At 50.4% G+C, this 21,884-nt stretch overlaps 1 protein-coding gene across 1 annotated transcript; it reads left to right on the top strand.

The window, feature by feature from the left end:
* Positions 1-8,481: 8,481 nt before the first annotated feature.
* LOC148659636 (E3 ubiquitin-protein ligase TRIM39-like) lies at positions 8,482-17,791 on the top strand. The gene is made up of 6 exons (XM_088637566.1): positions 8,482-9,088; positions 11,534-11,629; positions 11,775-12,008; positions 12,130-12,289; positions 12,611-12,670; positions 16,592-17,791. Exons 1-6 carry the CDS (start codon positions 8,498-8,500, stop codon positions 17,137-17,139), a joined length of 1,689 nt encoding a protein of 562 aa, XP_088493692.1. The 5' UTR covers positions 8,482-8,497; the 3' UTR covers positions 17,140-17,791.
* The last annotated feature ends 4,093 nt before the right edge of the window (positions 17,792-21,884 follow it).

Raw genomic sequence — 21,884 nt, 5'->3', positions numbered from 1 at the left:
TGAGCGCTGCTCAGGAGAGTCAGGGAGAGAGAGAGCAGGTAGTGACACCGACAGGGGAAAATGCGTCTCAAGCGCCAGCGAAAATTGTAGACACGGTGTGGGGAGGAAATGAGTTATCATCTGAAAAAATAGATGATGGTTTTAAGACGCCGCGGAGAAAGCGCACGAAAAAATCTGTGCAGAGTGCGGTGCAGAAGAAGCGCAGCACAGAGAGCTCGGTGGAGGGCGGCTCTGTCGCCGGCCCGGGGGCCGCGAGTGACTCCGACACCGGGAGAGTGAAGACGCGCTGGAGTGTCCTCGCCGCCACCGCCGCCGCCGCCCGGAGCTCCTCGGAGTCCTGGAGCGACGACGAGGGCGGCTTCACCGACTTCTCTCTCGCCTCGGGCTCCTCGGCCCGGCGGAGCTGCAGAGGAGGCTACAGTTTCCAGAGCAGCAGGGAGTTCTTAGAGAAGACTAAAGGTAAGAGGGGAACTGTGGTCGAGGACTTTTTTCCTGACACCGAGCTCTTTGTCCTCTCCGCGACGCGCCATCTGAAGAGGGGCTCGGGTGCGAATGACTTCAGCGATCAGGAGAGATGGCGCCTGAAGAGCCTTTTAGGTAAGATCAAGGCAGGACCGCGGAACGCACCTCAGCACGAATGAGTCCTGTCCCTCACGTCACATCACTATCCATCTGCGTGCTACATGTCTGTTCGTGTTTTATGTTTTTTCTTTTTTTCTTTTCCGCAAACATGGGCGACATTAGGATAGGGAGTTTGAACACCAATGGGTGCAGGAGGGCTTTGAAGCGAGCTGCGGTGTTGGAGATTATCAAAGAAAAGAACCTGCAGGTGACTTTCCTGCAGGAGACCCACACCGACAGCTCCAACATCATCGCCTGGCTGCGGGAGTGGCAGGGGGACATCGTGTACAGTCACGGGTCCCCTGTGAGCGTGGGGGTCGCGGTGCTGTTCTCTTTGGGGTTCAAGCCCCTCTCTATCGCCGTCCAGGAGGTGGTGAAGGGTCGCCTGCTACTCGTGCGAGTAGTTATCGGAAAGAAAACCTTTGTTTTTATTAACGTTTACGCACCCACCGACGGCGGAGAGAGGGTCACCCTCTTCAGGGAGCTTGAGACTGCACTGGCGACCTGCCAGCCTGAAGAGCTGGTCTTCCTGGGGGGGGATTTCAACTGCACAGAGAGCAGCACGCTGGACAGGAATCACGCAGAGCCACATGGCCCGTCGGCCAGGGAGTTGCGCAGGATCCTCGTCAAGTCTGACCTCACTGACATCTGGAGGAGATGTCATGGGGACACGAGGCAGTACACCTGGGCCCAGGTCAGAGGGAATACCCTCTCTCTGGCCAGGCTAGACCGACTTTACTGCCATAAACATCATTACAGCATCGTCAAGCAGTGCTCTATCTGTCCAGTGGGCCTGTCGGACCACTGTCTCACTGTCTGCACAGTCGCTGTGCCATCAGTGAGGTCCCGCAGTGCCTACTGGCACTTTAATACCCAGCTGCTTGACGATGCTCACTTCTGCGACTGCCTCGTGTTCTTCTGGCAGCAGTGGAGGAGTCAGAAAGCCCACTTTGTCACCCTGAGGCAGTGGTGGGATATTGGCAAGGTGCAGATTCGCCAGTTCTGCCAGCAGTACACTGGAAGTGTCACGAGATGTATCCGTGAGTCCATGAAGGCTCTGGAGAGAGACATTCTGGAGCTCCACCAGGCTCTGGAGTGTCGTGCAGACAGGAGGCTAATTGATGACCTCCACACCCAAAAAGAATCACTCATTGGCCTTCTGGACACAAAAGTACAAGGAGCTCTAATAAATTCTAGGGTTCAGAGTGCATCACAGGTAGACGCCCCGACTCGCTATTTCTTCGGCCTAGAGAAGAAACCGGGCCAGAGCCGGCAGATCCACTGCCTGCGCTCGGAGACAGGGCAGGAGCTGCACGAGGCCGGGCAGATCCAGGAGAGGACCGTGCAGTTCTATAAAGCGCTCTTCTCCAGTGAGGACTCGGTCCGCACACGCAGGTTCCTTGAAGACCTTCCACAGGTCCCCGAAGAGGAGAGGGCAGGGCTGGAGAAGCCTCTCTCCCTGGAAGAGCTCTCCACCGCACTCAGTGGCTTGAGCAATGGCAAGACCCCTGGTCTCGATGGCCTGCCAGCCGAATTCTATCGTGCCTTCTGGGCTGTGTTGGGTCCTGACCTGCTCGATGTATATTTGGAAAGTCTGGAGCAGGGGGATCTGCCACTGAGTTGCAGGAGAGCTGTTGTCACCCTGCTGCCCAAGAAAGGGGACCTGTGTGACATTAAGAACTGGAGACCTGTTGCCCTGCTGTGTGTGGATTATAAAATCCTGTCCAAGGCTCTGGCCAACAGGCTGAAGGTGGTGCTGGGGTCTGTGGTGCACTCCGACCAATCGTAATGTGTGCCCGGAAGGTCAATCTTTGATAACATATTTCTGATTCGAGATATTTTGGCCACCTCCAGACTATTGGGTTTAGATACTGGTCTCATTTCGTTAGACCAGGAAAAGGCCTTTGGTAGGGTTGAACATCAGTATTTGTGGAGGACCATGAGGTCCTTCGGGTTCAGCCCCGTCTTTGTTGCCATGATTCAGGTGCTGTACAGTGACATCTTCAGTGTGCTAAAGGTCAACGGAGGGCTGAGTGCTCCGTTTCCAGTGTGGAGGGGAATCAGGCAGGGCTGTGCACTCTCAGGAATGCTCTACTCCCTTGCCATTGAGCCTCTGCTACAACAGCTGCGCTTTGTCATCAGGGGCCTGTCCATCCCGGGCTGCCCCGATTCCACTGTCAAGATCTCGGCGTACGCTGATGACATCATGGTCGTGGTCGGAGGAGAACAGGATGTCAGGGCGCTACAGACAACTTTGAGTGATTTCCAGCGGCTATCATCAGCCAAAGTAAACTGGGCCAAGAGTAGCGCCCTACTCCTGGGGGAGTAGATCGAGATGGGTCCCCCAGTCTTGTCAGAGAGACTCAGCTGGACCAGAGGGGGACTCAAATACCTGGGGGTGCACCTGGGGGACAAGGCCAGCGTGAAAAAGAACTGGGAGGGGCTCCTCAAAAAAGTGAAAGGTCGTCTGGACTCCTGGCGCTGGCTGCTCCCCCAGATCTCCTACAGTGGCCGGGTTCTGATTGTCAACACCCTGGTGGCTTCGATGTTGTGGCATCGCCTGGTGTGTCTGGAGCCACCAGCCGGACTGGTCGAGGAGCTGCAGGCCACGCTCCTCGACTTCTTCTGGGACGGACTGCACTGGCTGCGGAGGGGCGTCCTCTATCTGCCCAGAGAGGACGGAGGGCAAGGACTTATCAACATCCGGAGCCGGGAGGACGCCTTTCGCTTGCAGGCAGTGCAGAAGCTGCTGTTCGGCCCGGCCTCGCTGTCCTGGAGGGAGCTGACCTTCACCCTGCTGCGTCGAGCAGGACATCTCGGGCTCGACTGTGTGCTCTTCCTGATGGACACCAGCAGGGTTGACCTGTCTCCACCGCCGCCTTTCCAGCGCAGTCTCCTGGAGGCCTGGCGGCATCTGCGCGTGCAGAGAGAAGAGGAGCGGCCCAGTCTATACTGGACACTCAGAGAACCGTTAATACACAATCCACGAATGGACATAGAACCGGGCCGCTCCTTGGACTTTACCAGCAGACTGGTCCACGCCAACGTCACACAGCTTCACCACCTGCTGGACGTGGATCAGGGCTGCTGGCGCAGCGTGGAGTGGGGGTGTGACGCGCTGGGACTACACTCGCGGCGGTGTGTAGACAGGTTTCTTAGTCAGCTTCGCTCTGTTCTGCCTCTCGAGGAGATGCTGTTGGTCCAGGGTCTGTTTGAGGACCATCGCCTTCCAACCACACAGCCTCCTTTCCCTGGTCTGCTAGTGTCTCCTGCGCTCAGTCCCAGACCGACGGGATCTCTCCTTGAGCCCTCAACTCGTTTGTGTCGGTTCTGGACCCGGCGGTGTCTTACGCCTGTCCTTTCTGCGCTCAGAGGGAGACGGTGTTCCACTGCTACAGCGCCTGCCCCCGCCTGTCGCCCATGTTTGCCGTACTGATCCGGCTCTTCACCAACCTTGGCCTGGTCTTCAATGACATTATTTTCGTGTTTGGGGTGGGTCGTACAGAAAAATGGAAAACTCAGACCCTCCTCGCCAATTTTCTCCTGGGCCAGGCCAAACTCACCATCTACAAGACTCGGAAAAATAAGATCTCTCGTTCAGGGTCTGTAGACTTTTGTTTTATAAATCTCATAATGACCTTGGAACGTTTGAAAAGCTTTGGTGTTTTGGAAATGTCCTGTGCAGGACTGTAAATAATGAAAGAGTTTTATTCCAATTATGATTTTATTTATTTACTCAGTGCAGTGTTAATGTACTGGAGTGTCCAATCAGTGTGTCTGTATACACTGTATACACGCTGCTACAGGTATCCAGTGTTCTGTAGTGTCCTGTGATATCTCTCCTCTTTCCACACTCCCTCTCTCTTCTTTCTCTCTTTCCACACTCCCTCTCTCCTCTTTCTCTCTTTCCACATTCCCTCTCTACTCCCTCTCTCCTCTTTCCTCTCTCTCCACACGGTAAGCAGCTTTACTGGTATTACTGCTGATTTGCAGTGTTGCCAAAGCATATACAATGAACACATCATAGTACATTTACATACAGCATATAGAGCATTACTGAGAGACAGGCTCACTGTTCCTCAGGCTGGGACAGGAGATCACACACTGTATTATTATTATTGAGAGACGGGCTCACTGTCTGTTCCTCAGGCTGGGACAGGAGATCACACACTGTATTATTATTATTGAGAGACGGGCTCACTGTCTGTTCCTCAGGCTGGGACAGGAGATCACACACTGTATTATTATTATTGAGAGACGGGCTCACTGTTCCTCAGGCTGGGACAGGAGATCACACACTGTATTATTATTATTGAGAGACGGGCTCACTGTTCCTCAGGCTGGGACAGGAGATCACACACTGTATTATTATTATTGAGAGACGGGCTCACTGTCTGTTCCTCAGGCTGGGACAGGAGATCACACACTGTATTATTATTATTGAGAGACAGGTTCACTGTTCCTCAGGCTGGGACAGGAGATCACACACTGTAGTATTATTATTGAGAGACGGGCTCACTGTCTGTTCCTCAGGCTGGGACAGGAGATCACATACTGTATTATTATTATTGAGAGACGGGCTCACTGTCTGTTCCTCAGGCTGGGACAGGAGATCACACACTGTAATATTATTATTGAGAGACGGGCTCACTGTCTGTTCCTCAGGCTGGGACAGGAGATCACACACTGTATTATTATTATTGAGAGACAGGCTCACTGTCTGTTCCTCAGGCTGGGACAGGAGATCACACACTGTAGTAGGGAGAAGCAACACCTTCCATCAAACTTTTTGACAGGTGCCACGCCCCCTTTTTCAACCAATGGGCGCCCGTTATGTGTTGGATGTCCCGCCCCCTTCTGAGCCAATGGTGTGTCGTTATGAGTTGTGATGTCCCGCCCCCGCCTTCCCGAGTGGTCCAGCGTCTCTGGGTCCAAATTTCCACCTCTGCGGCCCCCTCGTATCTGAAATATGTGCACACAAGTGCGTATTTGCGTCAGAGGGTAGGCGATCGTGGCCACCGCGGGTTTGAGCGCGCTGTGTTATACCCCTGGTATGGTCTGGTGATCCCGGGGTGTGAGCCTGGGTCAGACTGGCTGTCCCATCGGCCGGCTTAGCCGAGCTCCGCAGAGAGCCAGGACGCCGGTGCCCGATATGGACGGGCAGGGGCAGGCCGACGTGGTGGACAGGGGAGAGAGACTACTCCGAGTTCAACGGCGGTCTCCGGGACATCTCCACATGGACAGTCGCGTCGTCTAAATCCGCTGGGGCTGAGCCTCTGGAGGGGCTGAGCCTCTGGAGGGCGTCTCCCCCCGAAGTGTACTCCCCAAGAGGGGCGCTCCTCCTACTCAACGCCACAAGCGGCCGAGGTGAGAGGAATTTCTTAAGCGGGACCTCCCAAGGTGCTCTCAAATGCGAGAAGACCGGACATCTCGTGCCGGCCAGCGACGTGGGGGCTGGGGCGGTAGAGAGGTTCAGCGGAACTATCAACACAAAAACGTGGAGGCGCCGCCCCACAGAAACACCTCCCGCTCCACTGGGGTCCTAACTGGTCTCGTTTGCTCTTCTAACCCCAGTTCTCCCACACGGCTAGTGAGCGATCTCCGGTCTCCGTCCCACCAGACGACTCCCTTAAGGGCTGGAGAACAGTCTAGGGTGATCTCTGAACTGGCCTCATCACTCTGCTCTCCTCCCCACTGAGAGCTGGTGTGTGGGGAGCGTTCTGGCGCACTATGGCTGCGGTCGCATCATCCAGGTGGGGCTGCACACTGGTGGGGGTGGAGGGATCCCCATTACCTGTGAAGCGCTTTGAGTGGAGTGTCCAGAAAAGCGCTATGTAAGTGTGAGGAACTATGATTATTAAACCGTCCCAAGTTTTCACTCCAATGTGGGTGACCAGGTGCGGGTGTCCAGTACCAAGGGAGTGTTGGAGAAGGGGTATGAGCAGACCCTCACGGATGAAACCGTCACCGTCCAAGAGCCGACCCCCGGCTCCGAGACCCTCTTACAAACTGCAGGGCCACGCCGCTGACGACACGCAGGGCCCCTTTGACGCAGAAGAGCTACAGCAGGGAAACCGGCCGGCCGAGCGCGTCTCTTTCCGGACCCTGGGCAGACGGCACAATCCGGGGAGGAGTGAGGAAAACAGGGGGAAAGAGGCGGGCAGGGGGCTGGAGGGAAACGGGGGCGTGTCCACGGTGCGCTGGTGTTCGGGGGAGGTGTGTCCGAGGCAAACTGTCCAAGGGAGTCCGAGGTGAATCCATGAGTGTAGCAATAGTCCAAGACCGGGTGATCCATCCTGACAGACGGACAGAGTTACAAGCCGGAGCGGGATCTGGCGGAGGGTCGGGGGAATAAAAGGGGGTCACGGGGCCAGACGCTCCCTCATCCCGGACCCAGAAGATCAGGACACCGTGATGAAGCCTGTGCCGCTGAGTCGCTCCTGGGCTTCCGGGTGTCCATCTTCCACAGCTGAGCCCAGACTGGCAGGAACGCCTGGCTTGTATAGCAGGGGGGGCAGGAACCGGAGGCAGGTGCAGGAGATCAACACTAAACTAGGAAGGGCTGGAGCCTCCTTAAGAGGAGGGGTTTACGAGCGTGACAGGCGTTTGTATTAAGGATTCCATTTGCTTGTGGTTCTCTTCCTAAAAGAGGGAACTTGCTTGTGTTTTAGGATGCCTTTGTTGTAAAAGACTTGAGGACAAAATCCTGGCTTTTTTCAGGAGTACAGCCTTGAGATTCCAGTTGGTTGTGACCAGACGACCTCTGAAAACGTCACAATGAACACCAGTGAATCTCAGCTGCAGGAGATACAGGCGGGACTTACTGTATCCAGACTGATTAACTTCTCAGAGGTGTTGACAAGAAAGTGGGTTTCCATCACAGCACAGGAGTACTGCTTTACACAAAAAGTGGTGGGAGTGTGAAACAGGTTCCACAACCCCTTAGAGTAACATGAGATGAGATGATCAGACTAATTAGATTCTAGTAATTATCAGACACGCAGGGTGTTGTCAGTCCCTGTGGAAGGAAGGAGAGCTGCTGCACACAGAGATCAGGGGCTCGCTGTTGCGCTGGGTGGATGGAGATCACAATCACACCCACATGACACTGCCCTGTCCATCTGCTCCTCCAGCGTCTCTCGGGGGAGAGATGGGCTCGTGACTCTCTCAGCACTCCGCAGGTCTGTGCGGCTCACAGGGGGGTCACTGCGCAGGTGAAGCACGAAGCCCTGGACGTACCCTGCTGGCCCACACGCTGCAGGGCAGAGCCAGACAGCAGGCTGGGCTCACTGGCCTGGAGAGAGAGACACAGCAGGCTGGACTGCTCGCAGTAAGAGCTCACACCCGGACAGTGAAATCCTCTGCACCCTCTGTCAAACACAGCTGGAGGGAGATCCTGGAGCCAAATAACTCCCAACGATTAAACAGCTGGATGGGCCAGCTGGCCTCCTCTTGTCTGTCACCATCATGCTCTGATCTTCTCATGCTGTGTGAGCGAGTTAGTATTTTATTGTTTTGATTATTGGGAACACAAACAACTGGATTGACTTCACCTGAGCAGCTACTGACATCGACGTTTATTAAAAAAACTTCTTTCTGTCAGTCCAAAATGACACAGAAAGTCACTTCTCTTACAACCCCACACCTTCCCCAAACAACAACCACCAAAGCCGTTTCATAACTGCAGTTCTAAACCACTCCCCCTGACAACCCTAATCACACCCCTAACAACCACATCCCCTAATAATCACACCCCTGCAGCTCTGTGCAGATCCAGGAAGTGAAACTCAGAGATCAATTCTGTTTCACTAGAAACAGCCTCACTGCAGCTCCTTCTCTACTGCTCCTCTCTGTGCAGTTTCTATTTGTCAGAAAAATGGCAGAAGGCAGTATTTCAGTTTCTCAGGACCAGTTCAGCTGCTCAGTGTGTCTGGATTTGCTGAAGGATCCAGTGGCTCTGCTCTGTGGACACAGTTACTGTATGGGCTGTATTAAGAACTGCTGGGATCAGGAAGATCAGACTGGGATCTACAGCTGCCCCCAGTGCAGACAGACCTTCACCCCAAGACCTGATCTTCACAGAAACACCATCCTGGCTGAAGTGGTGGAGAAACTGAAGGAGACAGGGCTCAGTGGTCCTCCTCCTGCTCACAGTCCTGCTGGCCCTGGAGATGTGCTGTGTGATGTCTGCACTGGGAGACAGAGGGGAGCTGTGAAATCCTGTCTGGTGTGTCTGGCCTCTTACTGTCAGACTCACCTCAATCTACACAATGAGCTCCACCCTGGACACAGACAGGAGCTGGCTGATGCCACAGGACAACTGCAGGAGAAGATCTGCTCCACTCATGACAAACTGCTGGAGTTCTATTGCCGTACTGATGAGAAGTGTGTTTGTTATCTTTGTGTAATGGATGAACACAGAGGCCATGATACTGTCTCAGCTGCAGCAGGAAGGACTGAGAAACAGGTGAGGACTTTGTGTCTGCTCATAAAGTGTCTAGTACAAAATGTAAAAAGGATATTTAGGATATTTGGGGGCTTTAAGTGATCTCTGGACTGTATTTACTGTATCTGTAATGCTGGATCTCCACTGTTGAGTCCTGCTCATGTACTCAGCTGTGATCCACACTGGTTGTGTCTCTGAAGTGTCTCCTGTTCTTCTGTCTGTTGCTCATTATCTCCTCCTCCTCTCCTTCACTGTTTCTCTTTTTACTGTCCTCATGAAGCACCGTACAACTTCACAACACACTCAACACCTCTAGAACAGACTGCACCCACATTAATGCACAGCACACTCAACACCTCTAGAACAGACTGCACCCTCATTAATGTACAGCATACTCAACACCTCTAGAACAGACTGAACCCTCATTAATGAGGTTTTGCTTTAATTTCAGCACAATAGTATTATTATTTATAATAATAAACTCTATTTTTATATGATAGATTTAAAATGGCTTCTCAAAGCACTTTACCGAACACAAAAGGTAGAAGGTAGAAGGGGGATTTGGAAAAAAGTATAAAAGCAATGAAGCAGAAACAGACTCAGTTAAATTAAAACCCTTCTGAAACAGAAGATTGTGAGTCTGGATTTGAAAGAGCTCAGGGAAGGTGACTCTATGATACCCATAAAGATGAAAGAGTTCACCAGCTTTTCAGCAACAATTAGATATAACATAGGACGCAGCCTGGCAGTATTTCTGAGGTGGAAGAATTATGTTTTGATAATTTGTTGAATATGTCATCCTGGATCAGATATCACCCCCAAGTTCTTCAATTTTGACTGTGACTCCAGTACAGTGTCATCCACAGATAAGGATACCGCATTGGTGTGCCAAGAAGCATGACTTCTGTCTTGTAGCAGTTTAAATGAAGGAGATTGTGAGTCATCCATGTGTTTATGTCAGAGAAGCAATTAGAGCAGAGACATGTCAGTGTCAGTTTAGTATGGATATACTGTACTGTAGATTTGAGTATCATCAGAACTCATACATGCTGAAGGGTAGGGGCCCAGTGTCAACCCCTGAGGAAGACCAGACTTAATGAGTCCAATTTCAGAGCTCCAATCACCAAGATAGACAAAGTGAAAGTGATCAGTGAGGTAAGACTCGAACCATTGAAGAGCAATGTCAGAAACTCCAAACACAGTCTCAAGACAAGAAAGTGAGAGGTCATGGCTGACAGTGTCGAAAGCAGCACTAAGCTCAGTAAGAATGAGGACAGACAGAGAACGAGAATCAGAAGCCGTTAGAAGATCATTAGTGACTTTGACCAGGGCACTTTCTGTGCTGTGAAGTTGTCTGAAACCATATTGGAGTTCAAAGAGGATTATATACCTGAAATCTAACAGCACACTGTAAACTTTCTGCATGAAAAGGTAATGAATGGGTATGAAAGTTGGAGAGAGGGTGAAAGTTGTTCAGGCTGTCCAGAGCCATGATTCTCTTTCTCACACAGGGGTAACAGCAGCAGTTGTGAAGCCACTGGTACCACATCAGTTCTCAAGGATTCATTTATTATACTGAAGACTATGGGGCAGAAAGCAGAGAAACAGGATTGAAATAAAGTGCTGGGGTGGGGATCTAATAGGCAGGTGGTGGATCTCAGACACATAAACCAGTTAACTGTGGTATAATACCTTCACCTGCTTTATTAAATATAAGACTCACGCTGGGCTCTGCTGGAGTCAATCTGACACAGAACATGTTTCCTTTTGTCCTCTGAAATGATCTGAATTTTCCCAGAAGCAGACAGGATGTGAGATGTGGTCGGACACAGGGTCTGCCTGGTCCAGAACCTCATCCAGCGGTCAAGCACGTCAGCCACAGGGTCTCCTCTGACCACTCAGAGAAACTAGTGGCAACAAGGCTCATCAGCACTGCTGTAGTCCTCTGTTTTGAGATGCCGAGAGCAGTCAGGACACTAGTGTATATTGAGATGAATGAAATCTGAAATCTCTAGATTATGAAAGAACAAGTAATAGGTTTATTTTTCTTCAGGTGTGAGAAGGCTCCACGGCCGAAACGTTGTGTTTTCTTTCTTCTTTTTTTCAGTATGGAATAAACCTATTGCTTGTTCCTTTGCAGCCTACCCATGCTGACGCAGCTCCACACCTGAACTATCTCTAGATGATGTTTTATATATCATTTGAAACACAATTGTCTTCTTTTTACATTTCACCTCACATACAGATGTGCAGACCCAGGTGTCAGGTGTCTACTGCGCTGCACACTCTGCCGGTGTTGATTAGACATGAAACAGGAGCATGTCAGACAGGACCAGGAAACACATCTCGTGTGGATAAGACATCAGGGATACAGAGTGTGGGTTTCCCAGGGTGACTCTAAGGGGTGTCTCTGTGATGTGATTCTCTTACAGCAGAAATGTCCTGAGTGTCTCTGTTTCTCCACAGAAGCAGCTGGGGGAGACACAGACACAAACCCAGCAGAGACTCCAGGAGAGAGAGAAGGAGCTGCAGGAGCTGAGACAGGCTGTGGATTCACTCAGAGTGGGTATTCACCAAATGAGTGGACACACAGACACACATTTGCACAGCTGGACACTGGACAGTACCCATTGGAAACAGAGCATACAGCATAATGTAGTTTGAGTGTTTTCCTGTGTAATAATCCACTGTGTGTCTCCTCCCTCAGAGCTCTGCAGGCACAGCAGTACAGGACACTGACAGGATCTTTAGTGAGCTGATCCGCTCCATTGAGAGAACACGCTCTGAGGTCACAGAGCTGATCAGAGCTCAAGAGAGGGCTGCAGTGAGTCAGGCTGAAGGACTTCTAGAGCGACTGGAGAAGGAAATCGCTGAGCTGAAGAGAAGAGACTCTGAGCTGAACCAGCTCTCACACACAGAGGATCACATCCATTTCCTCCAGGTAACATCACTGCTCTGTGACTCTGCAGTACAGAAGGGTGTCTCTCACACAGAGCTGCTCCTGGCTTCTCCCCAGGAATGTGTGCTGTGTTTGATTGGAAACTCTCAATTTTCTGCTGCAGAATTTCCAGTCTGTATGTGTCCCCCCTGGAGCTGGAGACTCACCCAGCATCCCTGTCAGTCCACACTTCTCTCCTGAGGCAGTGAGAAGAGCTGTCTCTGGACTGAAAGAGCTACTGGAGGATCTCTGCAAGAAGGAATCAATAAAGATTTCCACAACAGGTTAGTAGAGAAACACACTGATGTCTTTCTGGATAGCTTATATATTTCCTGTTTCTCTCTTATATTGTTAATGGATTTTTTGTGCAGTGACTGTATTTATCAGAGCAGCTTATCAGTCAATGATTCAAATTCTAGGTGAAATGTCTTAAAATCTCCAGTCTCACAAATCTTTATGACAGTAAGTGTGTTGTTATATTGTGCTGTATATAGTTTAACAGGAACGTTTTAATAGGGGCTACAGTCCCAGTCCAGTAGAACATGTTATTCCTGTTACTCTGTTACTGCAGCCCTGATGAGACATTTCTCTGTGTGTCTCCCCAGTGACTGAAGTCTACAGTCTGCTGACTCCAGAGCCCGGGTCCAGAGCAGAGCTTTTACACGGTGAGTCTGTTTTCACAACAGTTCCCCTCTGAAATATACCTGGAGCTCAAACACACAGCAGGAACAGTGATACAGAAACTGATACACACTCTGACACACACACTGATTCACACTCTGATACATGCTGATACACGTCTGAATTCAGAAAGTCAAGCTTGCAGACAGTCACTCTGTGTGGATCAGAGACACACTGTGTCAAACACACAGATGGACACAGAAGTTCCAGAGGGTATAGTTTATTTAAGAAAATGCACTTTATTACATCAATGTGCAGTGCACAGTGCTTACAGAGAATACAATTGTGACAACAACTCTTCTACTGAATTTAAATCGTCTCAAAAAGAGTGATTGTCCATTATCAATCATTCTATTTTGCAAGTGGTCAGTGAGGCTGGTTCACACAATAAGAGCCCCTCCAAGCCTCCTGGGTGTTACCACTGGCTGCAGTCCTGGCTCTGAACCTGCGATTGTCCATTTCTCAAAAGGAGCACTAAAGAACAGGTTTTTCTGGGTTTTCTTCAGCCCTCAGTACTGTCCAGGGCTCTGGTGAAACAGTTCAGCAGTTCAGGAGTCATATAGAAACCAATGCTCTCAGGCAGCGGACGTGGGGCGACCTGGTGCTAGGCGGGTCTCAGGACATCCGAACGTCAATGCTGAGCCAAGGGGAATGAGAGACCCGGAAATATATATCCCCAGAGAGAGAGACACCGGAAGGACAGCAAAGCACAGGAAACTAGGGACAGGACAGAGTAGGAGCTCCCTCTGGCTGCAGAGGCCATGACAGTACCCCCTCCCCTTCATGGGCGGCTCCTGACGCCCATACAAATAAGCGAGCTCCACAACACTGGGGGGAGGGAAAACCTCATTTAACTGAAAGGAAACCTCCGGGAGTCCACGGCTGAGAGCTACCCCCTCCTCCAGGGTAGAAACCTTTATTGGGTAGAGAAAGGGGGGGCTGGGGTAGTGCTCCAGAGACATAAAACAAACAAAGACAAGTAAACAAGCACAAACAACGACAGAAATAAACCTGGGAGACCAGGGTAACAATCCACAATAAACAGATAGGAACCAAGAGTTCTACAACACAGGGGACAGGGGGACCAGAGAGAAGGGGAAACCAGGAAGTGAAAAAAGCAAAACACCAGGCAGAAACAAACAAAAGGACAAAAACCCGGGAAAAATACCGCAGACTGGGCAATAGGCACATTCAACATTCTATCACTGATATTGGAGTGGACAACCCGAGGAAAGCCAGGCACAAAGCCCACTCACAGGCACAGGAGTCAGAAAAAGAATCTCGCGATTAGAATAGGAGAGCTGAGAGAAAAAAAAAGCCCAGAGGAAAAAAAACTGCGGAAAAACAAAAAAGCGCCGCTCGCAGGGTCAGTAGGAGGCTCAGCGTTCTGTCACGGATGTCGGAAGGGACAAATCGTGGAGAGGCAGGAGAGTGAAAAAGACCCTATGCGTAGTTGTGGAACAGGGGTTAGCCTGGGCTCAGCTGTTCAGGAGTCGTATAGAAACCAATGTCCTCAGGCAGCGGACGTGGGGCGACCTGGTGCTGGGCGGGTCTCAGGACATCCGAACGTCAATGATGAGCCAAGGGGAATGAAAGACCTGGACATATATATCCCCAGAGACAGAGACACCGGAAGGACAGCAAAGCAAAAGGAACTGGGGACAGGACAGAGTAGGAGCGTCCTTTGGCTGCAGAGGGCATGACACCTCTCTGGTCACCAGGTCTGGTGCACAGTCATCCAGCTGAGGGCCTTCAGCTTGTTGTCTAGTCCTCTGGGTTGAGTCTTTACCCAGGTCTCCCATGGGATCGTCAGCCCCTCCCCGGTGACCTGTAGGATCATCTGTCTCTCCCTGGTGACTAGTTCCTCCTTTCTCTTCCTTGTATAGTGCCTTTTGTTGGTGCAGAGCTCTGGCTGTCTCATGGCCTCATACCTCCTAGTAGGTCTCCGGTCAGTTTTCTGCTTTAGGACTAGTGTTTGACACCGGATCAGATGCTTCATTGGGAGGGAGAACCACAGCCTGACAAAGTACTGAGAATTGTGACCGATGGGGTCCAGCCCCTAGTGACAGAGGTTGCAGAAGAAGATGCAGTGGAGTTTTAGGGAGAAATTCGGCACATCTCTCCCCCTTCCTCACTGTCTGGCACATCTGGTTCTTTGTGATGTACTCGTACCTGTTCCACCATCCCTTGCAGCGCTTGTCTGAGTCTGGCTGACAGAGGGTACACCACGACCAGGTCAGCTAAAGCCAGCAGGGTGTCTGCCTTCAGCACCCTCACTTTCCCCATGAGAGTCAGCGTGCGAGTCTTCCACAGGCCCAGTTACACGTTGACCTTGACGGTCCTCTCTGTCCAGTTTATGTTCTTGTTGTCCTGGCTCTGGAATGAAACCACCAGCATCATTAGGGGCTCCATGCAAAGCTTGAGACCTTCTGGAGGCATGTTCCTGTCCCTCCAGTGTCCAAAGAGCTTGCCCTTGCTCTTTCTGTTTATTAGCCTCAAGTCTGAGGCCCTGCAGTACTGCTCCCTAACCTGCAGTCCACTCTGCAACCCCCTGTCTGAAATCAGGAACAGCGTCATGTGTACTGGGAGATCTTGAGGACTTCCCCTGTGCCTCTGCCTACAGCTCTGTAATGAGAACATAAAGAAGAGGTGAAAGAGGACACCCTTGTCCTACTCCAGATTCCTGGGGGATTAAATCCCAAAGACGACCACACAGGACCTGGGTTTTAAGTCTCATCCACAGGACAGCGCCTGTGTACAGTATCATGTCCCCATCGCTATACTGGGGAATTAGGACCCACATAGACTGCAGGGTGAGCACCCCCTGTTGGCCCCACTCACACCTCTTCCAGCAGCAGCCTTAGTTTTTTCCAGGAGGTCTCCCATCCAGGTACTGACCAGGCTCACACTTGCTGAGCTGCAGTGAGCTGCCAGTTGTGAGTTGCAGAGTGATATGGCTGCTGGTGTTTTTATAAATTCATGTAGGTGACTGTGTCAGCCTTTCTAGGCTCCAGGAGTCCAAAAATAAGAGCTGATAAGAATATCTTTGATCTTCACTAGATTGACAGGCAGACAGGCAAAGGGGAGTATTTACTCAGTATTAAGTATTAATAGTTTACACTGAAGTATTAAGTATGAGGAGAGTATTAAGTCAGTATTAATTAGTCATGCGAATAAAGCTTCTTGAATCGATTAAAACCCCCATTCGCTTTGAACATGTATAAGCCCCGCCCCCCGTCTCTCAGTGGTCAGAGCTCACTGATTGACAGCTGGTGTCTCCTATCAGAGAGGCGGACAGTGAGTGTGAGCAGTCTGAAGTCAGTATGAGCGCCTCTGTTTCTCTCGTCTTTCTCTCCGGGTTTCTGGATGTGTTATTTCTGCTTTAAATTGAACACTTTGGATATTTCTTCGCATTTTCAAAGTAAGTGGGAAGGCTTTCTTATATTTCAGCAAGGTTTTGCTTTTTCCATTATATTTTTTTCCTGTAAAAACGAGCAGTATACAGTCTTTGAATTCAGCACTTTTTTATTCTGCGTCGTCAGGAAAATGGTCTCAGAGAAGATGGTTGTAAGTGTTTGAAAGCGAGTGGTCGGGCTGTAGTTTCTCCTGCAGTCCGGTCGGTCCTGTGTTTATTAATAATGTCGTTTAAAAAAATAAAGTTTCATCGCTGTGAAAACAAGTGTTTGATGTTTGTATTTAGAGGATATTGGGGATCACTCCCATGTGTAATACTAGTGAAACAGTGAAGAAGATGTCGTTTCTCTGGAAGGGAAGAGCAGTCATTAGTAACTGACTTGTGTTTTCTCTCGGTGTGTTTGGGGACAAAGACATTTCACAGTCTGATGGAGTTGAGTTGGACTGTGATCGGCAGGAGCCTGTTGTGATGTTTGTGTTTTATTCCCCAGCTGCTGTGACTCTGGAGCCTGATACAGCTCACTGTGAGCTCAGCCTGTCTGAGGATGGGAAGAGAGTGAGACGGGGACAGAGGAAGAGTCTCTCTGACAATCCTCACAGGTTTGATTACTGGGAATGTGTCGTGAGCAGGGAGGCCTTCACCTCAGGGAGACACTACTGGGAGGTGGAGGTGAATGACAGCTGGATAATAGGAGTGACCAGAGAGTCTGCAGAGAGGAAAGGGGGGTTCAGCTTCTCTCCCCAGCGGGGTTACTGGTGTCTGAGATCTCACCGGTCTGATTTCTCTGCTCTCACTGCCCCTGTGACCCATCTACCCCTCAGTCTGAAGCCCAGGAAGCTGGGGGTGTGTGTGGATATTGAGGAGAGGAAGGTCTCCTTTTACACAGTGGAGTCCAGAGCTCATGTCTACACTTTCACTCACATGGTCTTCCCTCAGGGGGAGAAGATCTATCCTGTCTTCTGGACCTGGGATCAGTATAAAGACCTTGAGCTGCTGCCTGCTGTCAGTGTGGAGATTAAACCCGTCACTGACTCATGAACACAGGCTGACTCTCTCCCAGCTCTCTGTCCACTGCTCACACTGGGAGACGGGTTTACTGAAGGCCAGTGAGATGAGGTCAGAAATATAATAGGAATTTCAGAACTGATGATGTTGTGTCGTGTTTAATTTTTTAATTTACTATAACACATTTAAACGGGGAAAAATAACATGTACGAGAGAGGGCGAGATAACTCGCTACCAGCCTGCTGTACTCCTGACTTGTAAATATCTCTGGAAACCCTGCTGTTTTTTTTTCCCATTTTTAAGAAAATAAACTTTTAAAAAAGAAATCCCGCGTGAGTCTCTCCTGCACGCGCCGGTGACCGTGAAGCTACCAGAACGGGGAGGGACCCGCTGACGTCACCACAGCCAGGAGGAATAGGGACTGTGACGCAGACAGGAAGTGGCTCAGGGTGGTTATGGGAGTTGTAGTTTATCACCAGCGCTGTGTCTGTGAGCAGGTCCAGACCCTGACAATCTAGTACACGGCTCCTCTTAAGAGTTACGTTTAACGTTTAAATAAAATCAGTTTTATTTGATCTGTGTCTCAGGGGAAAGTGCGGTGTGGACGCGCTGTGCCCGTTACTCCTTTTTCCTGCTCTTTTCTTTATTTTAGTTCCCAATAAATCGAGATAATCGCCCGGTGAAAGCTCTGTTTTCCTTCATATTGTAACGCATACGGCCATCAGGGTGTGTAAGAGCCGGCTTACCAGAGCGGTGACGTCGCCGCCCTTCCCTGTGATAGCAGGACTACAGCTACTGGGCTGTAGAGAGATCTCTCTTTGGCTCACCGGGCTGGGTCCTTGTTGAGTGACGCGGGAGTCCTGCGTTCAAGCCCCTGATGGTGAGGGGCCGACCTGATGCGGCAAGGGCTTCTGCCTGATCCCCGAAGCGTTACAATATGAAAGCCCAAAATCCTAAACCGAACCCAGGATTTTACATCTGTTTGGTGGCAGCGGCGAGTTTTTTTCTTCACGGACAGAAACTTGGCTCCGTGTCAGTCTTGTCTTCCGTCCTGCCGTTTGGACATTTCCTGTGGACGATTCTCTGTCCACAGAGGGACTGTGTCGAGAGAGGTTGTTTTCACGGCTATCTTCTACGCTGTGGTGTGCTGGGGCAGCAGCATCATGACAAAAGATGCAAATAGGCTCAATAAACTCATCAAGAAGGTGGCTGAGAGGAGAATGCTGACCAAGCTCACAGCCATCATGAACGACGCTTCTCCTCCGCTTCATGGGACTGTTACTGGGCAGCGGAGCACCTTTAGCACCAGACTGCTCCAGCTGCGGTGTTCAAGGGAACGTTTCCGCAGGTCTCTCCTCCCGGCGGCTGTCAGGGTGTATAACGCTGCCCTAGGCGAGGACTGTCAGCCCTTCATCTGCTCGTCTATGGACAGCATGGTGCTCCATTGTACTTTGTGGACAATCAGTCTGTATAAACCTATGCACATTTTGCACATATTTTATTGTTTTTACAGTGACTATGATCAGCACATTTTGCACACACCTATGTATTTATTTTTATTTATCTTGTTTGTCTTTTGTTTTATAACTATTCTGATGTCTGTTTTGCTTGTCTTAGGCTGGACTGCTGTAACACATGAATTTCCCTACGGGATTAATAAAGTATTATCTATCTATCTAGTTTTGACACACTCCCTTGTGCGCTGGTTAGTATGGTAATTGTGAGACACTCCCTAGAGCAGGAGAGTTAGTAGATGGCTGAGCTGCTAAATAACTGTTCATGTAAAAAGTGAAGTTAAACGGATTCCTGGTGTTGTGTTCAACCTTGTTTAATTTATATAAACCAGGGTGCCCAATCAGTCGATCGCGGAGTGCTTACGAGTCAATCGATCGCAAGAATGTTTTGCAAAAAACAAATGGGCTATTTAATTATTTACTTTTTTCGATAGCCTAAAATGTCATTCAGATCTGTCCATGTAATGTCATACACTTTACTGCCCTTGTGTGTGTTTCACCCTTGTCGAAAGGGTTGTAAAAGTCTCTTCCCTGAGTGCTGGCTGACACTGAAGAAAGGCTGCAGGAGCTCTGTAATGAGGAGCTGTGTGTGCGCTACCCAAGATCGTTCTCTGGGTTATTGCCGCACAAACCCCGGTGTGTAAAACACTTAGCTGCAGCAGTGTGGGTGTTTAAATGCTCTTGGCTCGTGAACAGCACCCCCCTATCCCAGTGCATTGCCTGTCTCATAGCGCCACATTCAATAAAACCACGAGAGACAGAGATCCACAAAGCTGGTTCGGTCTTCTGTGTAAAATATCGGTGTGAAAAATTCGCTCTGAATCTGGACTGTAATTAACACTGTAAACATCCCGTTTGTTTAAAATCAAGTGAGTGTAAATCTGCTGTGTTATTGTCGAGCTGTGGAAGAAGACAAGAAACATATTTCTGAACCTTGTAGGTTAAATTCAGTGTGATGTGTTTAGTACTGCAGAGATCAATGACAATGTATGTATAGAAAAAGGTGAGTGTGAATCTGGTATGTTATCATCCATCTGTAAAAGGAGACAGGAAACCCTGCTATACTGTAGTTCAGAGTCATTTGTTTTCTCCGGTTTTCATAACCTTCGCTAAAATGCCTATTTTTGAGACCACGATTTTTCAGATGTCAATAACTTTGCGAAAATGACACAGATCCTTCAAATCACACGCGTTTAAGAGATCGCGATTCGTGAAAATTGCAGCAGCTTTTATTTAAACAACATACTGGGGCATTAGGACCCACATGAGCCACAGGGTGAGCGCCCCCTGCTGGCCCCACTCACACCTCTTCCAGCAGCAGCATTAGTTTGTCCCAGGAGCCTCCCATCCAGGTACTGACAAGCTCACAATGCTGGGCTCCAGTGGGCTGCCAGCTGGGAGCTGCAGGGTGACGTGGCTGCTGGCCTGCATGATGTAGCGCTGGATGTTGTAGCAGTGTAGATACGGGTTGGGCTCCAGTGGCCGATGTCCAGGGTAGCTGTCGTGGTCTTGATGAAAGCTACAGGTGCTGAGGGTCCCCCCTCTGGGCCTGTGACACCTGGGGGTGCTGTTGCCACTGATCATGGTTCTCTCTCTGGTTTCTACCCCAACACGCTTCTCAGGGGTGGTGTTCGCCAGTGTGTCCGGCGGCCTGAGAGAACTGTCCATCCTGTCCCTCATGACCTTCTTCCACAGGTACCCCAACCTCTCAGTGCAGCGTTAATGTACTGGAGTGTCCAGTCAGTGTGTCTGTATTAACCCCTCTCTCTCTCAGTGCATTGTTAATGTACTGGAGTGTCCAGTCAGTGTGTGTGTATTAACCCCTCTCTCTCAGTGCAGTGTTAATGTACTGGAGTGTCCAGTCAGTGTGCCTGTATTAACCCCCCTCTCTCTCAGTGCAGTGTTAATGTACTGGAGTGTCCAGTCAGTGTGTCTGTATTAACCCCTCTCTCTCTCAGTGCAGTGTTAATGTACTGGAGTGTCCAGTCAGTGTGTCTGTAAAACCCCTCTCTCTCTCAGTGCAGTGTTAATGTACTGGAGTGTCCAGTCAGTGTGTCTGTATTAACCCCTCTCTCTCTCAGTGCAGTGTCAATGTACTGGAGTGTCCAGTCAGTGGGGGCAGGAACCGGAGGCAGGTGCAGGAGATCAACACTAAACTAGGAAGGGCTGGAGCCTCCTTAAGAGGAGGGGTTTACGAGAATGACAGACCGCATCCAGAAGATTCTAGCCTCCAGGGGGTATGGTGAAAACAAATAGCTTTTGGTAAAGCGGCGCGGCTGGGGCGATAAATTCGATAGCTGGGTAAAGGCTTCCGAGGTGAAAGAGATATAGAGCTGATGAAAAAAACACAATGAACCGCAACGGCTTCTGTGTTACGCTGGCGGGTGATTCATCCTCAAAGATGTTTCCAAAGAACACCAGCGCGTGCTTCTCGGGGTATTCAGGAAGGGCGACTGGCCTGGACGGGAGCTGGGCAGTGGGCCTGGTAGAACTACACTACCCGCACACCCTACACACGGTAGACCGAGACGAAGAGTCTTCTGCGCGTCGGCGAAGAGACCGGAGGCTGCAGGGACCGCCCCTCCCCCCCAAGGGTACGCCGGCGGCATCGAGCAGCTCGCGCTTGAAACGAAGCGCGCTGTGGACAAAACCATGCTCACTGGCGTAGGATTCAGACACGTCGGAGCCCGGGGAGGGGCCATCGGTGGGGGGGGGTGTGATATCGAGGGAACGATTTACAATTCGGGTGCACGAAATAACGTTTCCTCTTCTCCTTCGTTTTCTTTGTGTGACTGAAGTCGCACGCACACAGAAAGTGTCTAACAGGCCAGCATGATCCCCGGCTCCTAACAACAACGCTATCAAACACTATCAAACACGTTACTGTGTCTTTATATCAGTGCAATAAAGCCGAACTGTCTGACACTGCTGTAGATTGGGATAATGGAGAGAGATGAACTGATGAAGTTTTATTCTGGTTCGGGGAGGAGTTATTAGGGCACTGTAGCTCCTGTACTCTTGAACTTCCTAGTGAGGACTGCAGCTCTCTTTCACTGCTAGTGCCGCACCTGTCCTTGTGAAGGGCAGAGTTAGAAAACGTTATTTTGAGAGAAAACGAGGGAACGCTTTAGCCTTTTCGTGTGCACGCAGTGTAAATCATTCCCTCGATATTTCACTTTTTTTTTTCCTTCCGATGGTCCCCTCCCGGGCTCTGGAAAAGACCACCCCATGAGCCGAGCTGTGGGGGTTGTTGGGAGGGATACC

The sequence above is a fragment of the Lepisosteus platostomus genome, chromosome 6 (assembly GCF_059453375.1).
Source record: "Lepisosteus platostomus isolate fLepPlt1 chromosome 6, fLepPlt1.hap1, whole genome shotgun sequence".
NCBI lineage: Eukaryota > Metazoa > Chordata > Actinopteri > Semionotiformes > Lepisosteidae > Lepisosteus > Lepisosteus platostomus.
Note: the sequence above shows the minus strand (reverse complement) of the source record. Positions and strands in the feature narration are given on the sequence as shown.

What these genes read in the sequence shown, in the direction of transcription:
- LOC148659636 (XM_088637566.1), top strand. Translation starts at nt 8,498, where the DNA reads ATGGCAGAAGGCAGTATTTCAGTTTCTCAGGACCAGTTCAGCTGCTCA. An exon ending in AGGCTGTGGATTCACTCAGA is followed by an intron (nt 11,630 to 11,774) that starts GTGGGTATTCAC and finishes CTCCTCCCTCAG; the next exon opens with AGCTCTGCAGGCACAGCAGT. An exon ending in ATCACATCCATTTCCTCCAG is followed by an intron (nt 12,009 to 12,129) that starts GTAACATCACTG and finishes TTTCTGCTGCAG; the next exon opens with AATTTCCAGTCTGTATGTGT.